A 19,405-nucleotide genomic window follows, 5' to 3' on the forward strand; every position below is an offset into this window, starting at 1 on the left:
CTTCCAAATAATAATGGATTTTGACACCTGCTGAGCTAAAATGCCTGCTCTGACCATTGGCTAGAACAGAACCTGCAAAGCATGAAAGAGGCTTGTGCCAGGGCAATGGTGCACGGCATGTCAGTGTAGTTGGGCAAATGCATTCCTTTCTCCTAGACCTAGAAGGTGACTTTGCCTCATGTTATTACATAAAAAGAGACAGCACTATAAGCATTTCTGGATGTTTCATCTGGATTTATTGTATTCAAAAAAGCTCAGTGATACCATTGCAAGTAATGACAGAAATGAGACATTGTATTTCATTATGCATCGTTTATTGTATTAGAACAATTAGGAGATTAGAAGTGAGCTACTGAAGTACTCTCTCTTACCAGGTCTCCCATGTCTTTGAGCTTCTCTGTGATGGCAAAGCATCTGTAGGAAAGGGAGGAATTCGACAGTGCAAAGAGGTTTGGAGCAGGCAGATTGTTAGCCCACACGAGAATAGACAAAACACTCCTTGGAGGGGTCACTCTTCTGCACCACGTCATAGTCACAGCTTTGCTTGTTGAAAACTACTTTACAATTCTCTTTGTCATAACCAATAGGAGTATGAAAGCTGTCATTGGCAAAGAGAAAGCAAATGTTAGTCTGAGAGCAATAAAATATTCAATGCTTCAGTGATTATAGCTTGAACTAATGCTGAGTGAGGTATCTCTGAAGTTATAGCTAAGACCAGCCTGCCTAGCTTGAGCCACACAGCTACAGCTTCCAGGGCCTCAAATGATGCCTTGCTGCACTGCACTGTGTAATATACCAGTATGCTCAGAACTAGCATAGGGTTTTCTAGCACAGCACTCTACAGTGTGACACAAGCATGGTCTTGGCATGTTCTACCTCTTTCCATTAATTTTTCATTATTGCCTGTTTAGAATGTGGTAGCCGTTTCCTTATAGAGTGTCACCTGAGCAAAGATGATGGTCATAATCAAGTAATTTCGGCCCTTTGAGAAGGTAGGATAAGAGGAAAGGAGCATGCTGGAGTTAAATACTTCAGAGCAGAGCCTTGTCACTCTAGGGTCAGCATATTCAGTGGAGAAAAACACCTCTGGAAAGGGATTTAGATCATCATAAGCCCTTTAAAGGAGCTTCACTTAAGTCCCTTATGGAACAAATTCCTATCTACCCCCTTGTCCCTGCTAAGGGAAGACCTAACTGCAGTGTAAGAGGGGTTCACAAGTTCCTAAAAATTAAAGGCAAGCACCAACTGGATGTGTCTGGAAGGACCTGTGTCCGCTCCCAGTCAGCAGAAAGTGAGCTAAGGTAAACACAGCCAAGGATCCAAATGATCAAGAGCTAGATGTGGCTTGCCCTCGCTCTGTGATATGGGTGAGGAGAAAGGCTCTCTTGTGCCCTTAGAAACTCACTTATCCCCACCAAATGGAAAGCTGTGGGATTCCTATGGGCAATGATGCCACCAAGAAGTTCAAACTTACAGGGAACAACAATTCATTGATTCTCGGCTGCAGCTGCATCTGAAGCAATTTTCTGTCCTCGCAATCTCTCCAAAGTGGTATAGTTTTCCTTCCAGGATACACCCTGCATAAGACAGCAGCAGACCAAAACATGTTCTTTGAAGTTCCACATAAAGGCTGAAAAGTTTAAAAATTATCTCAAGTTTTCTGAAAATGCTTTTCCCAGCAACAGTAAAGAAGGAATTTTGTTCTCCAGGTAGTAACCTGGACTATTTTGAGAACCTGAGCTTGTTTCTTCTTCACTTGTTAAAGATAGTTTCAGTGTGACAGATCTGAGATTAAATGCGCAACCAAACAGCCAGGTCTGCCACCTGGCACCAGACTTTATTCAGAACTACTCTCAACTCCTGCATCAGCTTCATGTGTGTGTTTATATATATATTTTCATGGAAGAGCAATAGAAACCTACCACCAACAGCAATAATATTGCTGCAACCATATCCAGTCCAAGGGAAGACTTTGTTTTTCCCTACTTTTGGTAACTTGATGCAGGACCCTCCTATTCATGTCTTTCTGACATCTCCCCCCTCCCTTGTATTTTGAGTCCTTACTGTCAGCTCCGCATAGAGCTGAGCTACCACAGAACAATCAAGTAAGAGGCCCTTCCCTGTTCTTACCTTTGCTGGCCTCCCCTGGCTTGTGGAGTTTAGAAAAGCAGTATGCATCGCCCAGTGTCACTATGATGCCCATTGCAACAAGGAAAGCCAGAAAGCTCTTCTGTAAAAGAGACATGAAGCCCATGGCTTGAGTTTAATTCCACTTTGATTATCTTTGTTTTCAAAAGCTAAGTCAGTAAACCTGAAGTAAAAATTAGAAATAGCCTTATGTGTACATTAAATTTTTCGAAAAGGGCACTCCAGATGTTTCACTGCATTGATGACTTTTTTCCTTTAGGTGGGAAGAGACAAAATGATATGACATAAACGTGTCAGCAGCATCACTCCCTGCAAAAGTCCAATCTTTAGAAATCACAAGAAGCTTCAATAGTATTATACCCTTGAAACCCTGTCAGACTCTTATTAGCACTTTAGTTATTGCCTTTGATCCAGATTTAGCTATTTCTTCAGAAAAATCACTGTCTGTATAGCATCCCGTTCCTTCCTTTTGGGTACAGCAATTTCTCCACAGTTGGCAGTACAGTGGAGATCTCAGACCTCATTATATTCAAGTAAGTTTTTTTAAATAGGTAGCTGGGCAGAGAACAGAGACAGAAATTAGTGTCTTAGGGCAAAATTCCAGTGCTGAACCATTCTGCTTAGCACTGTGTGAGCCATCTTGTTAAACTATGCACACACAGGTCTGGACGTGTCGCAGTACAGCCTTCCTTTTGTGTAGTGGTGACAACAGCTTTTGCCTAGTTGCGACAACAGCTAAACATCTGTAAGAGCTCTTCAGAGATATTTGCTGGGACCTGCTTAACAGCCAGGACTCCTGAAAAAGCCTGCATAACTGGAGTGACAGTTATACTGGGGTAGAGGGACTGCAGAAGCATGAGGGAGCGCAGGGTTATTTTGACTGGTTGCTCAAGCTGGATAACTTAAAGCAGAAGTTTAAGAATGGCCAGAGACTTAGAAGCAATGGAATTCTTTACATTTTCTTGATAGCACGTGTAGATTAACATGAAAGGATCATAAAATTAGTAGATCTTTCCAAGTTACTGTTCTGAACTCCAGAGGATGTTGCTACTTGAAACTGGGGTTTAAAATGGCAGGGACAGGCTTTCTTTTCAGGCAGCTCTGCTGTCTGCTTGGTTACTTGAATCATGAACATCAAAAGACACTGAAAGGTCTTGAACCTTGGGCAGATGGTGACCCAAGGGGAATCTCTTCTGTCTGCTGTGGAAAAAACTTGCTATATTAATCCTTGGTGTGCTGCTTTCTTACAGCGATAAGGACTTTTATAGGGTAATGAAAGAGAGGAGGAGGCTCTGTGAAGTGGTCTGGGAAAGGTGTAACGCTTAATTTTCATAGCGGTTCTGTGATTTGGAGTTCCTGGGGCTTTAGGGTAGAATAAAGCCAGTTGCCATGCTAAGCACTATAGCCAGAATGACAGAAGTTAAAAAGAAAGACTGAAACTCTTGAATTGTGCTATTCTGTGGTGCCTGGCCGAAGGAAAATTGTTTAAGCAACTCCTGTTCTGTGAAGTTGTAGAATGTAACACTGCAGCTGGTCTCTGCTGAGGATCCATGTGCATTTGGCATGGATCTGTGGGGCTATCTGTGCTTTGCAGCTGGTGGGGGCTTTGTGAGCTCAAGGCATTGTGGCTTTCCACAGAGGATCTCAACATGCTTGGGATACTCCTCACTGTGTATTATTCATCCATGTTGAGTTTGGTCGTGGTTTTCCTCCAAATTGTTTCAGGTGTTTGTAACAGCACAGGCCAGTTCTACTACTGCTGTCACTCATGTATTTATAGAAGAGACTAAAATCCTTCTTTTGCTATGCTGGGCTGTCTCCTGTGAATATTTATCCTTTGTTCACTCCAACATTTTACCCTATCTTTCTCTTCCTAGAGCTAGCAGTTAAATGAACTTGAGCATGCTCTTCTCCCTAAAGACCAAAGTTCTGGAACTTTCACTGAATCTAAACAGAAACATAAGGGGTAGTCTGGGAGTCTGTGGTGTCTAATCACTGTCTGGATTAACCAACGCCGTTTGCTGGAGCAACCAAAGATACGTCAGCTAAGCAACAGACAGTCAGCAGTAAAGAGCCCATGCGTAAGTATGCTGAGCACAGAGGGTGTTGAACAGGTAAGAAAGCACTTGCAGAAACAGTATCCTTTACTAGAAACCTTTGTTAGAAATGGAAGAGGTTATTTTATTACAGTCTCAGTGGTGTCAAGGGCTCTTGTCAGAGTTGCGTTGTTCTGGCCAGTCTCTGAGCAAGGCACTTCAAGGAATCTTCCCCCCCCCCCCCCCCCCCCCCCCCGCCACTTGTTTGCTCTCTTAAAAAGGGGGTGCCACCAGCCATCCTGCAGAACAGAATCTTCCAAACTGGATTTAATGGCCTTTGAAACTGGGTGAATTATTGTGGAATGAGATACCAGATAATTTTGTTCAACTAAGTCTTGTCTGAGTATAGACAAGCCCTTAGGAAATCTTAGGCAGAGAAAGTAGTAGATGATAATTTCTCCCTTTATTTATGAATCTACATATACTACAGAAACTGCTGCCTCTTCTGTAAAATGTACGTATTTCCTGAGATTCTCATCAAAGGTAGTAATTGATGTCTATACCTTTGTGGATTATGTGAGCATAAATTTGAGGAAAACTGGGCCACAGGGCTTCATCTGTCTATTTAGCATTACTTAACTGTTGATTCAGATTCACATTTGGAAGTTTGGGAGAGCTAAAACAGGAAACAACTTGATAGATCAAATAGAAATGTAGACAAAACACATTATTACACCTTTTATTGTAAAGGGACTATATTTCAAACTGTGTTTCACATCTAAAGGTTTTAAAAGCATGGTCCTATATGTTTACAAAATTCTGAATACTTTCACAAACATTTCTGAGAAAAGGATAATGGCAAGTGAAAGACAAGATATATGTACACAGTTTCTTGCAAAGAATTACAAAACAAAGGACAAGATTTGCAGTAATCTTCACAAAGGTCTTACTTTCTTTGCATTTTGCATTTTTAAAATAGAATATATCCATGTTGGAAAATGTGTAATTATTATTCTCTTAAATACCCTTCTTTTTCAGTTTTAAAGCAAATTAGCTATCTGTATCCCCATTTTAAAAGAAATTTAAACCTTTGGCTTACCATTGTGGAATCCTTGGCTTACAGAGAGCTCCAAGCCTCCAGAAGAACTCTGCAAGTGCTTTATGTGGAATCTGAGAGCACGTATTTTATGGTTGAGCAATTCAAGTCTAGGGGAAAAAGCTTACTCAATTCAAATGCAGTTATGTTGACATTTCTGAAAGAAATCACTAAAATTTCACCAGCTGGCAATGAGAAAATGTTTGATTCTGTAGAGCACTGACCTGGGTAAAAGGTTGAACCCAGAACTTTGTATTCCTTGGAAGCATTGTGCTTAGATGAAATGCCTTTCTGACGAAATACAAGTACTGATAGCTAAGCTGTAGGTAGTATTGTACAGTTGGGGGATTTTTTTCAGCTGTGGCAGGAAACGCTTGCTGACCATTTCTGCTTTTAGTGGACTAGAATATGCTTAGACTAGGTAACTAGGTATTAATAACTCAGGGAGCTTTTGCCAGATCTTTGCATACTCATGCTTAATGCCATAGTGTGCTGTAAGATAACTGAAGGTACTTGGCCATTACCGGTATTAAAACCTCTTTAACATTTAGATCTTAGTTAAGGCTGGATCACACTACGTTTCTCTTTCTCCTCAAGTAAAATAAGGATTTCCTCTCAAATCAAAAGTCTGCTGTTGCTCCTGTGGGACTGTTCAGGCTTTGACCTGAATAACTGCGATAGAGTATATGATGTTACTGTGAGGGTGGTGAGGCACTGAACAGGTTGCCCAGAGAAGCTGTGGATGCCCCATCCCTGGAAGTGTTCATGGCCAGGCTGGATGGGGCTCTGAGCAACCTGGTCTAGTGGAGTGGGGTTGGAACTAGATGATCTTTAAGGTCCAGTCTAACTCAAGCCATTCTGTGATTCTATGATCAGTTTTATATGTGCAAAGTACTTTCACAAGCAGTGATAAATTTCAGAGTGCTAATCAAATACTCTGCCTTCTCTTGCTCCTGCAACCTCTTTTTAGAATGAAATAAGAGACTGTGGCCCTACCTGTGTTTCAAAAAGACATTGTTACAGATGCTGGCAAGCAAATTTAAATTCATTCCTGAGGGAGATTTATCACCAGCTACAGGAAATTTGGCATATGATTTTAAGATTATATTTAGAAACTTTGGAAAAATAAATGCAATAAAATTTGGCTGTACTACAAGCTAAATTATTTTGGGCTTATTTTGGTTTTAAAGTAAATTAAACACAGAGCTGTAAATACTTTGGAATGGTGGCAAGAAAATTTGCCATTCATTTCTTCCTATGCACTATGTATTACTGAGTACTAATAACAATTAATTCAGGTTTTGGATGTATTCAATCCAAAGAATTCAAGAGAAGCAAAAAAATGTGAAATATATCGCATGAAGCAATACCATGACTTTCTTGGAGGAAATGCTGAAGTTGAAGCCTGTGCAGGTTTGATAATCCTTTAGTAAGAAATACATAATTAATTAAAAGTTACTAAGCATACAGTTTTACAGACAATACACTTGACTCTTTGTTGCTGTTGTTCTGATATAATCACTGCATGTTTTAAAAATTTCGTTTCATGAAAGTCATGTTTATGTCTTTGAGAAAATTCAATAAATTTCCTTTCTCATGCTTTGCTTCTGGCATACTAGGTAATAGTACTTTATCATCAAAATCTTCCTCTTGTCTGTACTTACAGTGTCAAGTCAGCTTATAACTTCTCTTGGGTGAGTACAATGGTTCTGGTCTCCAGTTGTTCAGCATGGATTTCCTTTCATTCTTGTAACCCATTTCTGAAAAGTCTCCAATTGACAGTATCTCATTTCAAATCTGAGTACAGAACAAGGTATAAAAGCTTCTAAGTGCTGTGGAAATGACCCTAGATACTATGAAGGACATAATGCTTTTTACTGTGTATATATATCCAGGGATCACACCTGCTGTCTTAAGCACCATATTGTTCGATACAAAACATTTGCACTCTATCCCTAAACTTCTCTCAGGGGCACTCTCAGTTGTTAATGTAGATTTTAAGTTTTACAGAATCTTTAAAAATTCCTATTCCTACAAAATTAAAAAAAAAAAATCTCTAAAGCATTAAGTAAGCACCATTTATTTCACCACTTCACCAGACAACCAGACTTAGTCATTATTTGTCATATTAATTGTTATTTGCAAAATCTATCAGCAATTATTTCATATTTTCTCCCAGATCACTTGATATAAGGGTTTCATACTAGTATAGAGAAACTACAGACAATGGGCACCAACCTATTGCACCAGTTTCACAGCATTCCCTTTCTTTCACCTGCCATGTCCAGGATTTGCTAACCCCAGGTCACTCTGGGCTTGACAGGAAATTTTATGCCAGTCCTTTTGTGCTTTTTGACAGAGAGCTCAACGCAAGACTGTTTTTGCTTTCAAAGCACTTGCTAGGCAGAACACCTTATTCTTCTGCCAAGGAGTTCTTGATAAAGATGCTGGTGCCCTGCCAGCTGTGCTGCTGATTGTCTGCTGGTAGGCTGGCATGCCTCTGAATGCCTTTGAACCTTCTGCCTCAGGATATGCAGATCTTGCTGTAAAAGAATTCAATCTCTTCCTAAAGTCTTACATCTGACTACTTCTCCAATGAGTTTTCCAATCAATTCCAAGAATGATTGCTTCCATAGCACTGCAATAATTTGCTTTTTTCACCAGTTGTCATGTAGCATGAGGAGAGACAAAAACTACTGATAAGCCATCCTATGAAAACTTGTGATCCTATGTGATCCTTGTGATCAGCTCAGCTGTTTCTGATAATTTTCAATATTCCCATGAAGCTGATATAGCTGGGTTATGAAAAAACACAGGTTTAAGGTCTCCCTTTTCTGAATGAAAGACTACTAAAAAGCAAGAAACAGATTTAAGGCTTCATTAGCAGGACAGCTGCTAAGGATTTCATACTTAGATCTTTCCTAATTTTCCAGTTGAATGTTGCTAAACATGTCTAGTCTCTTTCAGCCTCTCAGGAAGTTTTCTCTGAAGTGTTGACACCTGAAGAAGTCTCTGAAAAGGTTATCCTGACAAGCTATTAAGGTATTATTTTTGTAATGGTTAGAAGTACTATTACAGAACCTTCTAAAAGGCAGGTTGATTTGGGGTGATGGAAAGGAAGGTGGTGCCATTTAGCCTTGTCCTGTCCCCATAATCCTGCTTCATGATCCACTGGCAACTGACAGCTCAAGGTAGTCTATCGTTACCAGGCCGTTTGTAGAGTATGTTTTTAGAGCTGGAGAGAGAAAGAAAAGCCTCATTCCTCTGATTTCACTTCCAGGCTATTTAAAAATCTTTTAGTTAAATTGATGTAAAACCTAGTGGATGCTCTTCCTTTATTTTAAATGTAGTAAATGTTATGTTGATTTACACCTAGCAATAGGTTTAAGTAGTAGTTTGGTAATAGTACTTTATGTAAATTCCCCGTCAGCTAAAGAGAAACTGCTAGAGAGATTAATTTTAAGTGCAATTAAATGTTTTTGCACTGGCTTAAATGAACTAATTCAAATTCATTACTGTTGAGGAACTCTGGAATATAAGCAAGAGTTTAGAATAATGTTCTTGGAGTGAAACATCATAATCTGCTAGACTGGATTTGCCACTGTTGTGGTCAGGAGAGGCCACTTCTGTGTATCAGGATTGATGTATGCTCTGCAGCTGCAGTCTATCAGCAGCAATTGAAGTCATGAACCTTTAATAGCTTTAGATGCAATGTCAGTCTTATGGGAATTAAGTCTCTGAGTATGAATAAGTGTACGCATCACCTAGCAAGAATTCTTTGGAATGCCTCTAGAACTGCTCCACAGCTTTATTCCCTTTGTAGCTGCTTTCAGCTACTCATCTAAGTATGTATAAATCTGATGTATCCAGTTCCACATAAAAAGGAATATGCTTTTCCTTCCTTTTTATATGCAAGGTTCATGTTCAACCACACCAAGCTGTGTGGTGTAGTTGATACTCTAGAGGGAAGGGACACCATCCAGAGGGACCTTCACAAGATAGAGAGGTAGGCCCATGCAAATCTCGTTAAGTTCAACAAGGCCAAGTGTGAGGTCCTGCACCTGGGTCAGGGCAGTCCTAAACATGGATACAGGCTGGACGATGAGTGGATTGAGAGAAGTCCTATGGAGAAGGACAAGAGAAACTGAATATGAGCAATGAGCACTAGCAGCCCAGAAAGCCAATCACATCCTGGGCTGCATCAAAAAACAGTGTGGCCAGCAGGCTGAGGGAGGTAATTCTCCTCTGCTCTTGTGAGACTCCACCTGGAGTACTGTGTTCAGTTCTGGGCTCCCAGCATAAGAAAGACATGGACCTGCTTGAGCAGGTCCAGAGGATGGCCATGAAGATGACCAGAGGGCTGGAACATCTCTCCTATGAGGACAGGTTGAGAGAGTTGGGGTTGTTTAGCCTAGAGAAGAGAAGATTCTGGGGACACTTTATAGCAGCTTTCCAATACCTAAAAGGGGCCTACAGGAAAGATGGGGAAGGAGACTATCAGGGATTGTAGCGATAGGACACAGGGTAACAGTTGTAAACTGAGAGAGGGTAGATTTAGGTTAGATATTAAGAAGACATTCCCTACTGTGAGACTGGTGAGGCACTGGCACAGGTTGCCCAGAGTAGCTGTGGATGTCCCATCCCCGGCAGTGTTCAAGGCCAGACTGGACAGGGCTTTGAGCAACCTAGTCTAGTGGAATATGTCCCTGCCCATGTCAGGGGAGTTGGGACTAGATGATCTTTAAAGGTCCCTTCCAACCCAAACCATTCTATGATTCTATGTTCTTACTTTCCATCAAAAAAGCTTTCGCTTTCAGATCCTGCACAGCCAGAGGGCAGATGTCCTCATGGTGGATTAATACTCAATGAGAGACCAAATATTTTGCAAAGCTCGCTGCTTTTTCCATAGAACATCCATGTATCATGCAGATAAATATTTGCTCATGTCACACAGATAACTAAAGCTCACATACATTACAAATATAATTTTCAGTATAAATAGATTCAAAGCCTACTGAGAAAAGCTGCAGAACTCCCATTAACTTCTGCAGCCAGATGAGATCTTAGTGCTTTGCTTGATTCATGCCCTTAAGTTTATCCTCAGCTTTAGCCATGTGGGTAGTTCCATTGTCTCTAGTGGAACCACTCCTTGTTCTCAAGTGCACACCTTGAAAGCCTTTGTTGTATCTAACCTGGAATGTAAGTTCATAGTCATTCTGGCTCTGTGTTGCTTTATCAACTATGACATATCAATTGATATTAAAAGTTTAATTTCTTAACTTGTTTACAAAACTGGGAGGGTAGCACTATTCTACCAGTCCTGTGAGTTTCATGTTTCAAAGCTTTGCTAAAGACTGAAGTAGAATGCTATGGGACTGTGATTCAGAAGCTTTTTTATTTTTTCATTCCATTACTGACTTGATGCATGGCTTCGGGTTCCTCCCTTAAATGTGTCAGAGATTGAGAACTGGCTGATTGTCACAGCTCGGAGGGTTGTGAGCAGCAGCACAGAGCGTAGCTGGAGGCCCGTAGCTAGCGGTGTTCCCCAGGGGTCAGTACTGGGCCCAGTCCTGTTCAACTTACTCATCAGTGACCTGGATGAAGGGACAGAGCTACCCTCAGAGCGTTTGCAGGTGACACAGAGCTGGGAGGAGTGGCTGATACACCAGGAGGCTGCTGCCATCCAGTGAGACCGGGACAGGCTGGAGAGCCGGGCAGAGAGGAACCTGATGAAGTCCAGCAAAGGCAAGTGTAGGGTCTGCACCTGGGGAGGGACAACCCCATGCACCGGTACGGGCTGGGGCTGGCCCGCTGGGAGGCAGCTCTGCAGAGAAGGACGTGGGAGTGCTGGTGGGCAGCAAGTTGCCCACGAGCCAGCAGCGTGCCCTGGTGGCCAAGGCAGCCAGAAGGACCCTGGGGTGCATTAGGAGGAGCGTGGCCGGCAGGTCGAGGGAGGTGATCCTGCCCCTCTGCTCTGCGCTGGGGCGGCTGCAGCTGGAGCGCTGTGTCCAGCGCTGGGCTCCCCAGTCCAAGAGAGACAGGGAACTGCTGGGGAGGGCCCAGCGCAGGGCTGCAAAGATGATTAGGGGATGATCCAAGTGGGTTTTGAATATCTCCAGAGAAGGAGCTCCACAGCCTCTCTGGGCAGCCTGTGACAGGGCTCTGTCACCCTCAAAGTAAAGACGTTCTTCCCCATACTCAGAAGGAGCTTCCCGTGTAGCAGTTTGTGCCCGCTGCCCCTTGTCCTGTCGCTGGGCACCACTGAAAAGAGCCTGGCCCCGTCCTCTTGGCACCTGCCCTCAGGATATTTGTAGACATTGGCAGGTCCCCTCTCAGCCTTCTCCAGGCTGAGCAGGCCCAGCTCTCCCAGCCTTCCGTCACAAGGGAGATGCCCCGGTCCCCTCACTGCCTTTGCAGCCCTGCGCTGGGCCCTGCCCAGCAGTTCCCTGTCTCTCTTGGACTGGGGAGCCCAGCGCTGGACACAGCGCTCCAGCTGCAGCCTCCCCAGCGCAGAGGAGCTAACTGAACTGAACCGAGTCTATCAGCCTGGCTATTTTGCTCCTGCTTACACAGTAACTTATTGCAGTAAGTCATTTGACTTAGTACATAGCAGCAAGATCTTTTAGGTGACGTGGGTTATTATAGTCTGCTTATTTCTGACACACAGGCTACAACTAATTATTTTGAAGGCAAGCTGATTTTGAATTCCCTGAAATGAATAAAAACACTGGTCGGCAAGTGGTGTGTTCTGTCCTTGCATTAATCAGCAGTGAATCCCAAGCAGGAGGAGAAGTACCTCTGTGGGCTTCAGGCTCCTGTGCTGCAGACACTCCTTTCTACATGATGCACCAGAGACTGAGGCATCTTCAAGCCCTGACTTCACTTGTCTTCCCCAAGTCCTTTTGCAGCCTGCAGGTAACACAGGTGCTGGGACTTTCTCTTAGAGGCTGGGGAGTTCTGGTAATTGCAGGGCTTGAACAACCATATCTCTCCATGTCTATACCAAGCCATACAACACAACCTGTGCACGAAAATAAGGAGTCGCAGGGAAAATTAAGAACAATGCACAAACTGTGTTGGGGTTCTTTCTTGTGTGCTAAAAAAGCTTCTTTGTTTTAACTGTAACTTGAGTTTTTGTTTGCATCCTGTTCTCAAGTTATAAAAACATATTTACTTTCTGTTAGCTATTGGGAAAGCGGGCTGTGGTATTTTCTTTCATTTTGTACCTTGTAAATATTTGTGAGTTTAACCAAGTGCTGTGTCTGTTTAAGCTTTTGTTAGCACTTCCAGTATAAGGCAACAGAAAGCAGTACTTCTGCCAAAGTTTCTAGCCACAGGAAAAAAAAATTACCTAGGCTAGCTATGTGGCATATTATTACACAGATTATGAAGAAGAATTATATTTAAATTTATATTGAATGTCACACAAGCCTTGAAGTCTTTGTCCACTGTAAACTGTAATTTCTTCACAGACAAGTGCTAATGGGAATTTAGAAGCTACTTCACACAAACTGTTTAAAAAAAATAAGTAGAAGAGAAAGATCAGATCCTCCTAATGATCCTGTATGAATAAAGAATATTTCTTGTTATTTCATAATCTGTGTATGTGTGTTAGAAATCATCCTGTCTTTAATAGAGTTGCATATGCCCAGCAGTGAATAGGTATAGCATACACAATACCTCCCTTAAAGCTGGCCATGTTGTTTATAGAGATATTTTCTGGACAAAACAATCTACTACTTGGTTTGAGAGTAATCAGGATCCACTCCTAATGAAAATGTTTGCTTTCAGCTTTGCAGAAGTTGTGAAGAGACAGTAAGCTGCGATCATACATAACAAGTATGCAATACTGGCCTCCAAATTATTTTCAGGGTTGCATTATCTTGTCTTTAGTCTTCTACAGCCATTCTGCAGCTGCTAAAAATTCTGTGCAGCCCTATATAGGCCTGTGGAAATTATTGTGGGTCCCCACTGGGGACCAGGTCCAGGGGAAGGAATGGGTGTCAGCTTGTCCAAGAATGTAAATACTAGATTTCCTCTGCTTTGCAATTCCTTCTTGTGCTGGTGTTCACAGATGTTTCTTTGTGGACATAAAGAATAAACTTTGAGGCTAATGCAATCTGTGCTTAAACTGGTGGATTAAGGAGTCCTAGCGTGCTTTTTGGTTTGGATAATTCCAGCTGTTCATACTACCCCTCCCACCACTTTTTGACCCCATTCCATGCCTTGTTTCACAGTAAAGGTTCTTTTTTGTGTATTAGATAGAAAGAAAGGTTCTTTCTTCCTGGGATCTACACCAGGAGAAAGCCATCCAGATTGCTAAAGCACAGAATCTCTAAGTATGCCAGGATTAGCCCCCACTGCTCAATCCAAACTCTGCTGATTTCATTACTACACTGAGGAGGCAAACTACAGGCACATATTTACATCTGTATCCTCAACTTCTGGGAAATTCCAGAACCAGCTCTAATTTCTGGCATATCCTCAATGCCAGGTTTGTATGTAAGCAAGTTTTCACAGCAGAGCCACAAACTTTCATTACTATTGTCTCCACTTTTAAGTGTTGTCTTATCAGAACTAACCAGCAGGATTTATGGTCTGGCAGCAGTCTGGAGTAGTAAATTTTTAGACAGAGCTAACGATCAATTTCTGGATAGGCAGTGGCTTTTTCCACTGTGGAGCAACACTGCAGAAAACAGTCTGAAGTAGGACCGGGAAGAGATCCATAAAGGTTTGTTTCCTCTTGCACCATGTCTGCACAATTATAGCATCCCATTATGCTGTGCTAGCCCTTCTCCAGAAACTGGAGGGCAAAGGAAAGCAGCAACTGCAGTATGTGCTATGCCTCTCACATCTGTCTCGTGTATATTTTCTTCAGACCTTTTGAGTCCTGTACTCTGGCCCACCTCTGCAATCCACAGGGGCCTTCCAGTAACCTGACTGCCTGAGCCTGCCTTAAACAGTTTTATTGCAGCCTTTCAGAGTCCCACCAAGAGACCTCTGGCTCATTTCACACTGCTGCAAACACAGAAGGCTAAGCAGCTGCATGAGAGTGGCAGATTACAAGGAACACTGCCCTGCTGTAACTTCTGTCCTTGTGGCCGTGCAGGAAAGACTTGTACCCCAAACTGGTTCAGAAGACCTTTGCCCTGCTCTGGAAGGTCCTAAGGAATCTGCACCTAGGGACCTGCACAGGCACAGTTCTCATAGAATCATTAAGGTTGGAAAAGACCTTTAAGATCATAGAGTCCAACTATTAACTGCATCCCTAAATACCTCCAGGGATGGTGACCGAACCTCTTCCCTGGGCAGCCTGTTCAGGTGGCCACATACAAGTAGCAAGTGATGCCACAGAGTTAAGGCATGCTGTAAGCAGGGATATCAGAGAGCTCAGCTCTATGCAGTCTTACATGTTCTGGTTCTTAATATGCAAATCAGTCCCTGATGACATACGTGATTTTTGATACCTTTACATTGCATATTAGCTTGGAAAGTTCTGAGGGGAACAGCAACTTATTTTTCTTGTTGCCATCTTCTCTCTAACCTTTAAAAGGAACCTGTCTAAATTCCCCTCTAAAAGGAGTTTTAGGGCTGAAATGCTTTTTGGGACCTTGCCTGTACTGTTTAGGTTGGGACTCCTTGAAAGCAGATTTTTATTGTGCCATTCATAGCGTGCTCTCCACTCAGAGACTGGTGTATGTATCACAAATAAACAATTTCCCCAAAGGGAACATTCAGGTTCTATGTTGCTGTCTTTTTTTTAAAATGGAAACTAATCTGCAAGACCCCCAGACCTCAAGCTGTCTGATAGTAAGACCCAACATTTTTCAGCATCAGTAGACAGAGCATATAGACCTCACATTTGTAATGCACAAAGTTCTGGGCAGTTGAACTTTGTGATAACAACAAAGGAATTGTTGGATTTTATTCCACATTTTGGTGAATATGGAAAGGAACTAAAGGCAATTTTTTCTAGTTTTTGGAATGTTGCGGAGGAGGGAACTATGGCAAAACACTAAAAGCCTTGGAGAATAATTTCAGATTAATCCCATCTGTGTGGTTTTTAACAACCTTGCTCAAGACATTGTTGTGAAATTAGCCTAGGCTAATACTTGTACTTTGTTAGTTTCTGCTTTATTATCTATATTAAAGTTCTTTATTATCTATATGAAAATTCTTTAAATTCTACCAGGGTTGAAGGTCTGAGCTAGTTCAGTAGTGCTATCTTGTTATAGAATCACAGAAAAATAGAATGAAAATGAATATGATGATACTTTGTTTTTAGAAGTTCTTATGTCCCTAATCTAGCAATATCCTTCAAGTATCTGGATGTAGCCATAAAATGTCATAAAAATATGAGAACCTGGAGATCTTGGGCATTTTTTCTTATTTACATTGGGAACGTAAGTAAGAAGTAAATCACCCAGTGCCCTGGTTCCTCGCAAGGTCTTCTGTGGTATCAGTGCAGTCAGGTGCAGTAAGTAAATAAACCACACACGCTAGTATCAAGGGCTGATCCAAATTGACCACTTCCAATGAATTCTTTAGTTACCAGCTGGAAGAACAGGTGATTTTATTGTAATTTCCTTTCTGGTTAATTCACTTGTCATAAAGAACATTTTAGAAACAGTTTTATGACAAGTTTTTTCAATCCATTGTAAAAGAATGACTCTGTGAGAAAGTTAAGAGTGGGTGTCTGACCTGCAAAGCCCCAGCACCAACTGGCTGTGAATCCCAGTTTGGCGATTTGCACGGTGCATTTATTTATGTTAGTGTATATAATGTTTCCTTCTAGCAAATCCTGGAATTCTGGTGTGGGTTTATTAAGATTCCTGACTTGTAAGTCTTGCACTTCCTTTCGTCCGAAAAATAGGAGGAAGGAGCGTCTCTCCTTGCAAGGCTTGGCCGGCATCGGCGTGGCTCGTTGCAGTGCTCCAGCAGGGGGCGCTGCTGCGCTGCAGACAGCTTGCCCCGGCCTGCCGGCCCTGCTGCCGGCCCTGCCGCCGCTCCCGCCGGCCCTGACTTTGCTCCCAGCGTAGAGCGGGGACCCCTGTGCCCGTCCCCGTTCCAAGTCACGCGCGGTCCCTCGGTCAAGGGCTCCAGGCCCGCGAAGCAGGTGCAGTGGTCGAAACCACCTCCCGCCCGGCAATTCGCCGCCCCTGCCCGGGCGATCTGCTCCTCGCCACCGGCAGGAAAACCGGCGTGAGATCCTTCCCCAGCTGCCAGCCAGCCCAGCCGGCTTGGCTCAGCCACCTCCCGGGAGCTGTTCGCTGCCGTGGTTGATTTAGGACCGGGTGGGGGCCGGGCCGGGCCGGGCCGTGCCGTGCCGTGCCGTGCCGGGGTTAGCCTGTGGCCGCCGCACACCCGTGTGGCACAGCCGGCGCCCCGGTGCCCCGCTCAGCCGCCCGCGCTCGGCCAGCCGCGGCTCAGGGCTCCCCTCCGGCGGCGGGACGGACCGGCCCGGCCGCGCGCGCCCCCTACCGCCCTGCCCGCGCGCGGGCCGCGGGGCGGGGCGGGTCACGTGGCAGCGCGCAGCGGGGCGGCGGATGGCGCCGGCGGGCGTGGGGGGAGCACCGCGGCCCGCCGTCACGGTGAGCGTCGCCCGGCCGGAACGGGCCGCGCCGGAACGGGGCGCAGCACCCGCTCCTCGGCTCACTGTCCTTCTCCCGCAGATGAACGGGGCCCCGCGGGACGCGGCGGAGCCGGCGCCGGTGTGGGAGCGGCCCTGGTCGCTGGAGGAGATCCGTAAAGGCAGCCAGAGCTGGTCCTTGGCCTCGGACGCCGGGGTGAGCAGTGCGGACGGTTCCGGGCCTAAGCCGGGGCCTGAGTTCCGGGCCTGAGCCGGCGGCGGGGGCAGCGGGCGGCGGCGCCCCCCGCCCAGCACCCCCAGGCCTCGCCGGGCCCGGCCGCCTCGGGAGGGCGCGGGGGATGCAGCCCCGGTAGGGCCCGGCGGCCGACAGGCTCCCACACGGCATTAACCCTCCGGGCCGGGCGGTCCAAGGCGGGAGCTGTCCCGGAGGGAAGGGCGGGATGCGGGGTGGGCGGGGGTGGCCCTGGGTGCGCGGGGGGTGCTGTGATGTGGGCGCTGTGTGTGCTGATGCGGGCTTGCAGCGTGCGCTCGGCTCTGCCCGCCTCGTAAACGGGGCCGAAAGAAAAAGGAGCTGGATGCTGACTGCCGCTTCCCTCTGCTGTGCACAGCTTCTGCGTTTTCTGCAAGAGTTCTCCCAGCAAACCATTTCCAGGACGCATGAAATCAAAAAGCAGGTAGATGGATTGATTAGCGAAACAAAAGCCACGGACTGTCGCCTTCACAACGTCTTCAATGACTTTCTTATGTTGTCCAATACGCAGTTCATAGAGAATGTGAGTATGTTCTTGTGCTTCAAACATCGGTGTTGGCCCTCGCTGTAATGCGGAGAAGTGATTTGACTTTTTGGCAAGTCTGATGTTAATTTAGAGATGAAATGGCTTTTAATCACTTTTTGTTAGAGGGTGTCGTAGTTCCTCTGTGAGTGATGCACTATGCAAGATCGGCAGATTCCTTTTTGCCTCTTTTGAGGAACCTTCTTTCCTTGTTTATATGTGATACGGAGATCAGAGCTTTCATTTTAGCACTATGAATGAGTTAGTACTGTCTAAATATGAGGAATGTTGTATGATGCTGTACGTTTGCCCAGTGATGTTATTTTACGCTAAAAGCGGTTGGTATTAAAGGCTTTGGACTACAGGCAAGTTATCTGTTATGTTTGGTTGTGACGAGCATATTTATTGGTTAACGTTCCCCCTTCGTGACTATTGCTATTGTAGAAAGGTGAAAACTAGACTTGAAAGCCTGCTGCAACATTATGTTGCTAGGAACATGTGTATAATTAAGATGTAGAGCTTTAAGTCTTTCGGATTTGTGGAGGGGTTTTTTAGCACTGTGAGTTTTATTGGGCATTTTGTTTTGATCAGCACTGTTGTCAGGCCACACGTGTCATCTGAAGCCATGATGCTGTTATTGGAAGGTGCTGGCAGAGGACAAGACAATGGAAACCTGGATTTCAGTTGTGGGTTTTTCTGGTGGTAGCGGAGGGGGGTGGTTTCAGAGCTGCAGTGTCTTTTCTGGCCTACCTTTGCTGTTCAGCATAATGATTCTGCTGAGAACAGTTTGTACCAGATGTCTTAAATCTTGGGTGCTTGAAGCTGTTTGTTTCTGAATTTAACTCAATTGAGAACTAGAAATGAGGAGACCTATTTCTCTGTGCACTTAATGTGAAAATCTGTCTCTTCCCAGGGGATAACTGCACCTTTGAGAGATTTGGATTTAGGTTTGCAGGTTCAAGGGAGGCTTTTTATTCCCTTGTGTCTCTTTGTAGCTGATTCTACAAAAGCGTGCTAAAATTGCTGGATGGGAGGGATAAGCAGAACAAACTGAAGACTAAGGGATGATGTGAACCTCTGTAAGTACAGGGAAAGGGTAAACACTAAAGAAGGAAACCTACTAAATTGCAGAAAACAAAAGGAAAATTGACAGACCATAAGTAAACTTAGGTTTGACTTTGAAGGTTTCTAGAATAGCTTTATGTTAAGGGGGGGGGCGCGGTTAAAACTGCTGCTTTTCAACATATTCAGGTCAATCAACAGGGTTAAATGGTCAACTTGTCTTCTACTGCAGTGACATTTGCAGTCTGGAATTACTTCCGTTGGGTTGAGAAGCTGCCTGGTAGTAACTTCAGGATGACTTCAATGCATGGAGGAGGCTATGAAGGGGTTATGGCATCATCCATGGCTGCTTTTTGAAAATGTGTAGTGAATTAATGAGTAATTAATTGCACATTAACACTGTATTTTATTTTGTTGGTGGTGCCTTTGGTTTAGCCCCTGCAGCAGCATGTTGTTCTTACTTGAATCCATTTTGCTTGACTTTTTAGAGAGTATATGATGAAGAAGTGGAAGAGCCTATTCCCAAAGCTGATATTGGAGACAAATCAGAGCAGGTAGTTAACTTAAGCTGCCTTGAGTGCTGGCAGTATTTTTGCAGCTGTTGTCTACTTTCTCGTTTTCAAACTTATTTTGCAGACACGTACAGCTTACAAGCCAAGCTGTTCCCTTTCTCCTTGAAGTCTCTCTGTTGGATAGTATA

The 19,405-nt window shown here is 44.2% G+C and overlaps 2 protein-coding genes across 6 annotated transcripts in view; one reads left to right on the forward strand and one right to left on the reverse strand.

Annotated features, from left to right (window-relative positions):
- Nucleotides 1-213: 213 nt before the first annotated feature.
- On the reverse strand, nucleotides 214-5,391 carry LOC121093681 (beta-microseminoprotein-like). The gene is made up of 4 exons (XM_040606394.1): nucleotides 5,284-5,391; nucleotides 2,131-2,230; nucleotides 1,475-1,577; nucleotides 214-598 (listed from the first exon to the last, which is right to left on the reverse strand). The coding sequence occupies exons 1-4, from the start codon at nucleotides 5,284-5,286 to the stop codon at nucleotides 469-471; spliced, it is 336 nt and encodes a 111-aa protein (XP_040462328.1). The 5' UTR covers nucleotides 5,287-5,391; the 3' UTR covers nucleotides 214-468.
- Nucleotides 5,392-16,813: 11,422 nt separating this feature from the next.
- Nucleotides 16,814-19,405, forward strand: part of LOC121094131 (WASH complex subunit 2A-like) — a 43,076-nt gene continuing 40,484 nt past the window's right edge. For all 5 annotated transcript variants that reach the window (XR_005829761.1, XM_040607335.1, XM_040607339.1 and 2 more), the window contains exons 1-4: nucleotides 16,814-16,871; nucleotides 16,953-17,066; nucleotides 17,479-17,643; nucleotides 19,194-19,259. Coding sequence is in view for 4 of the 5 variants with exons in the window: in XM_040607335.1 (XP_040463269.1) it covers nucleotides 16,827-16,871; nucleotides 16,953-17,066; nucleotides 17,479-17,643; nucleotides 19,194-19,259 (390 nt within the window). In the remaining variant the exon portion in view is untranslated. The remainder of the gene's footprint in view (nucleotides 16,872-16,952; nucleotides 17,067-17,478; nucleotides 17,644-19,193; nucleotides 19,260-19,405) is intronic.

The sequence above is a fragment of the Falco naumanni genome, chromosome 9 (genome assembly GCF_017639655.2).
Source record: "Falco naumanni isolate bFalNau1 chromosome 9, bFalNau1.pat, whole genome shotgun sequence".
In the NCBI taxonomy this organism is placed as follows: Eukaryota; Metazoa; Chordata; class Aves; order Falconiformes; family Falconidae; genus Falco; species Falco naumanni.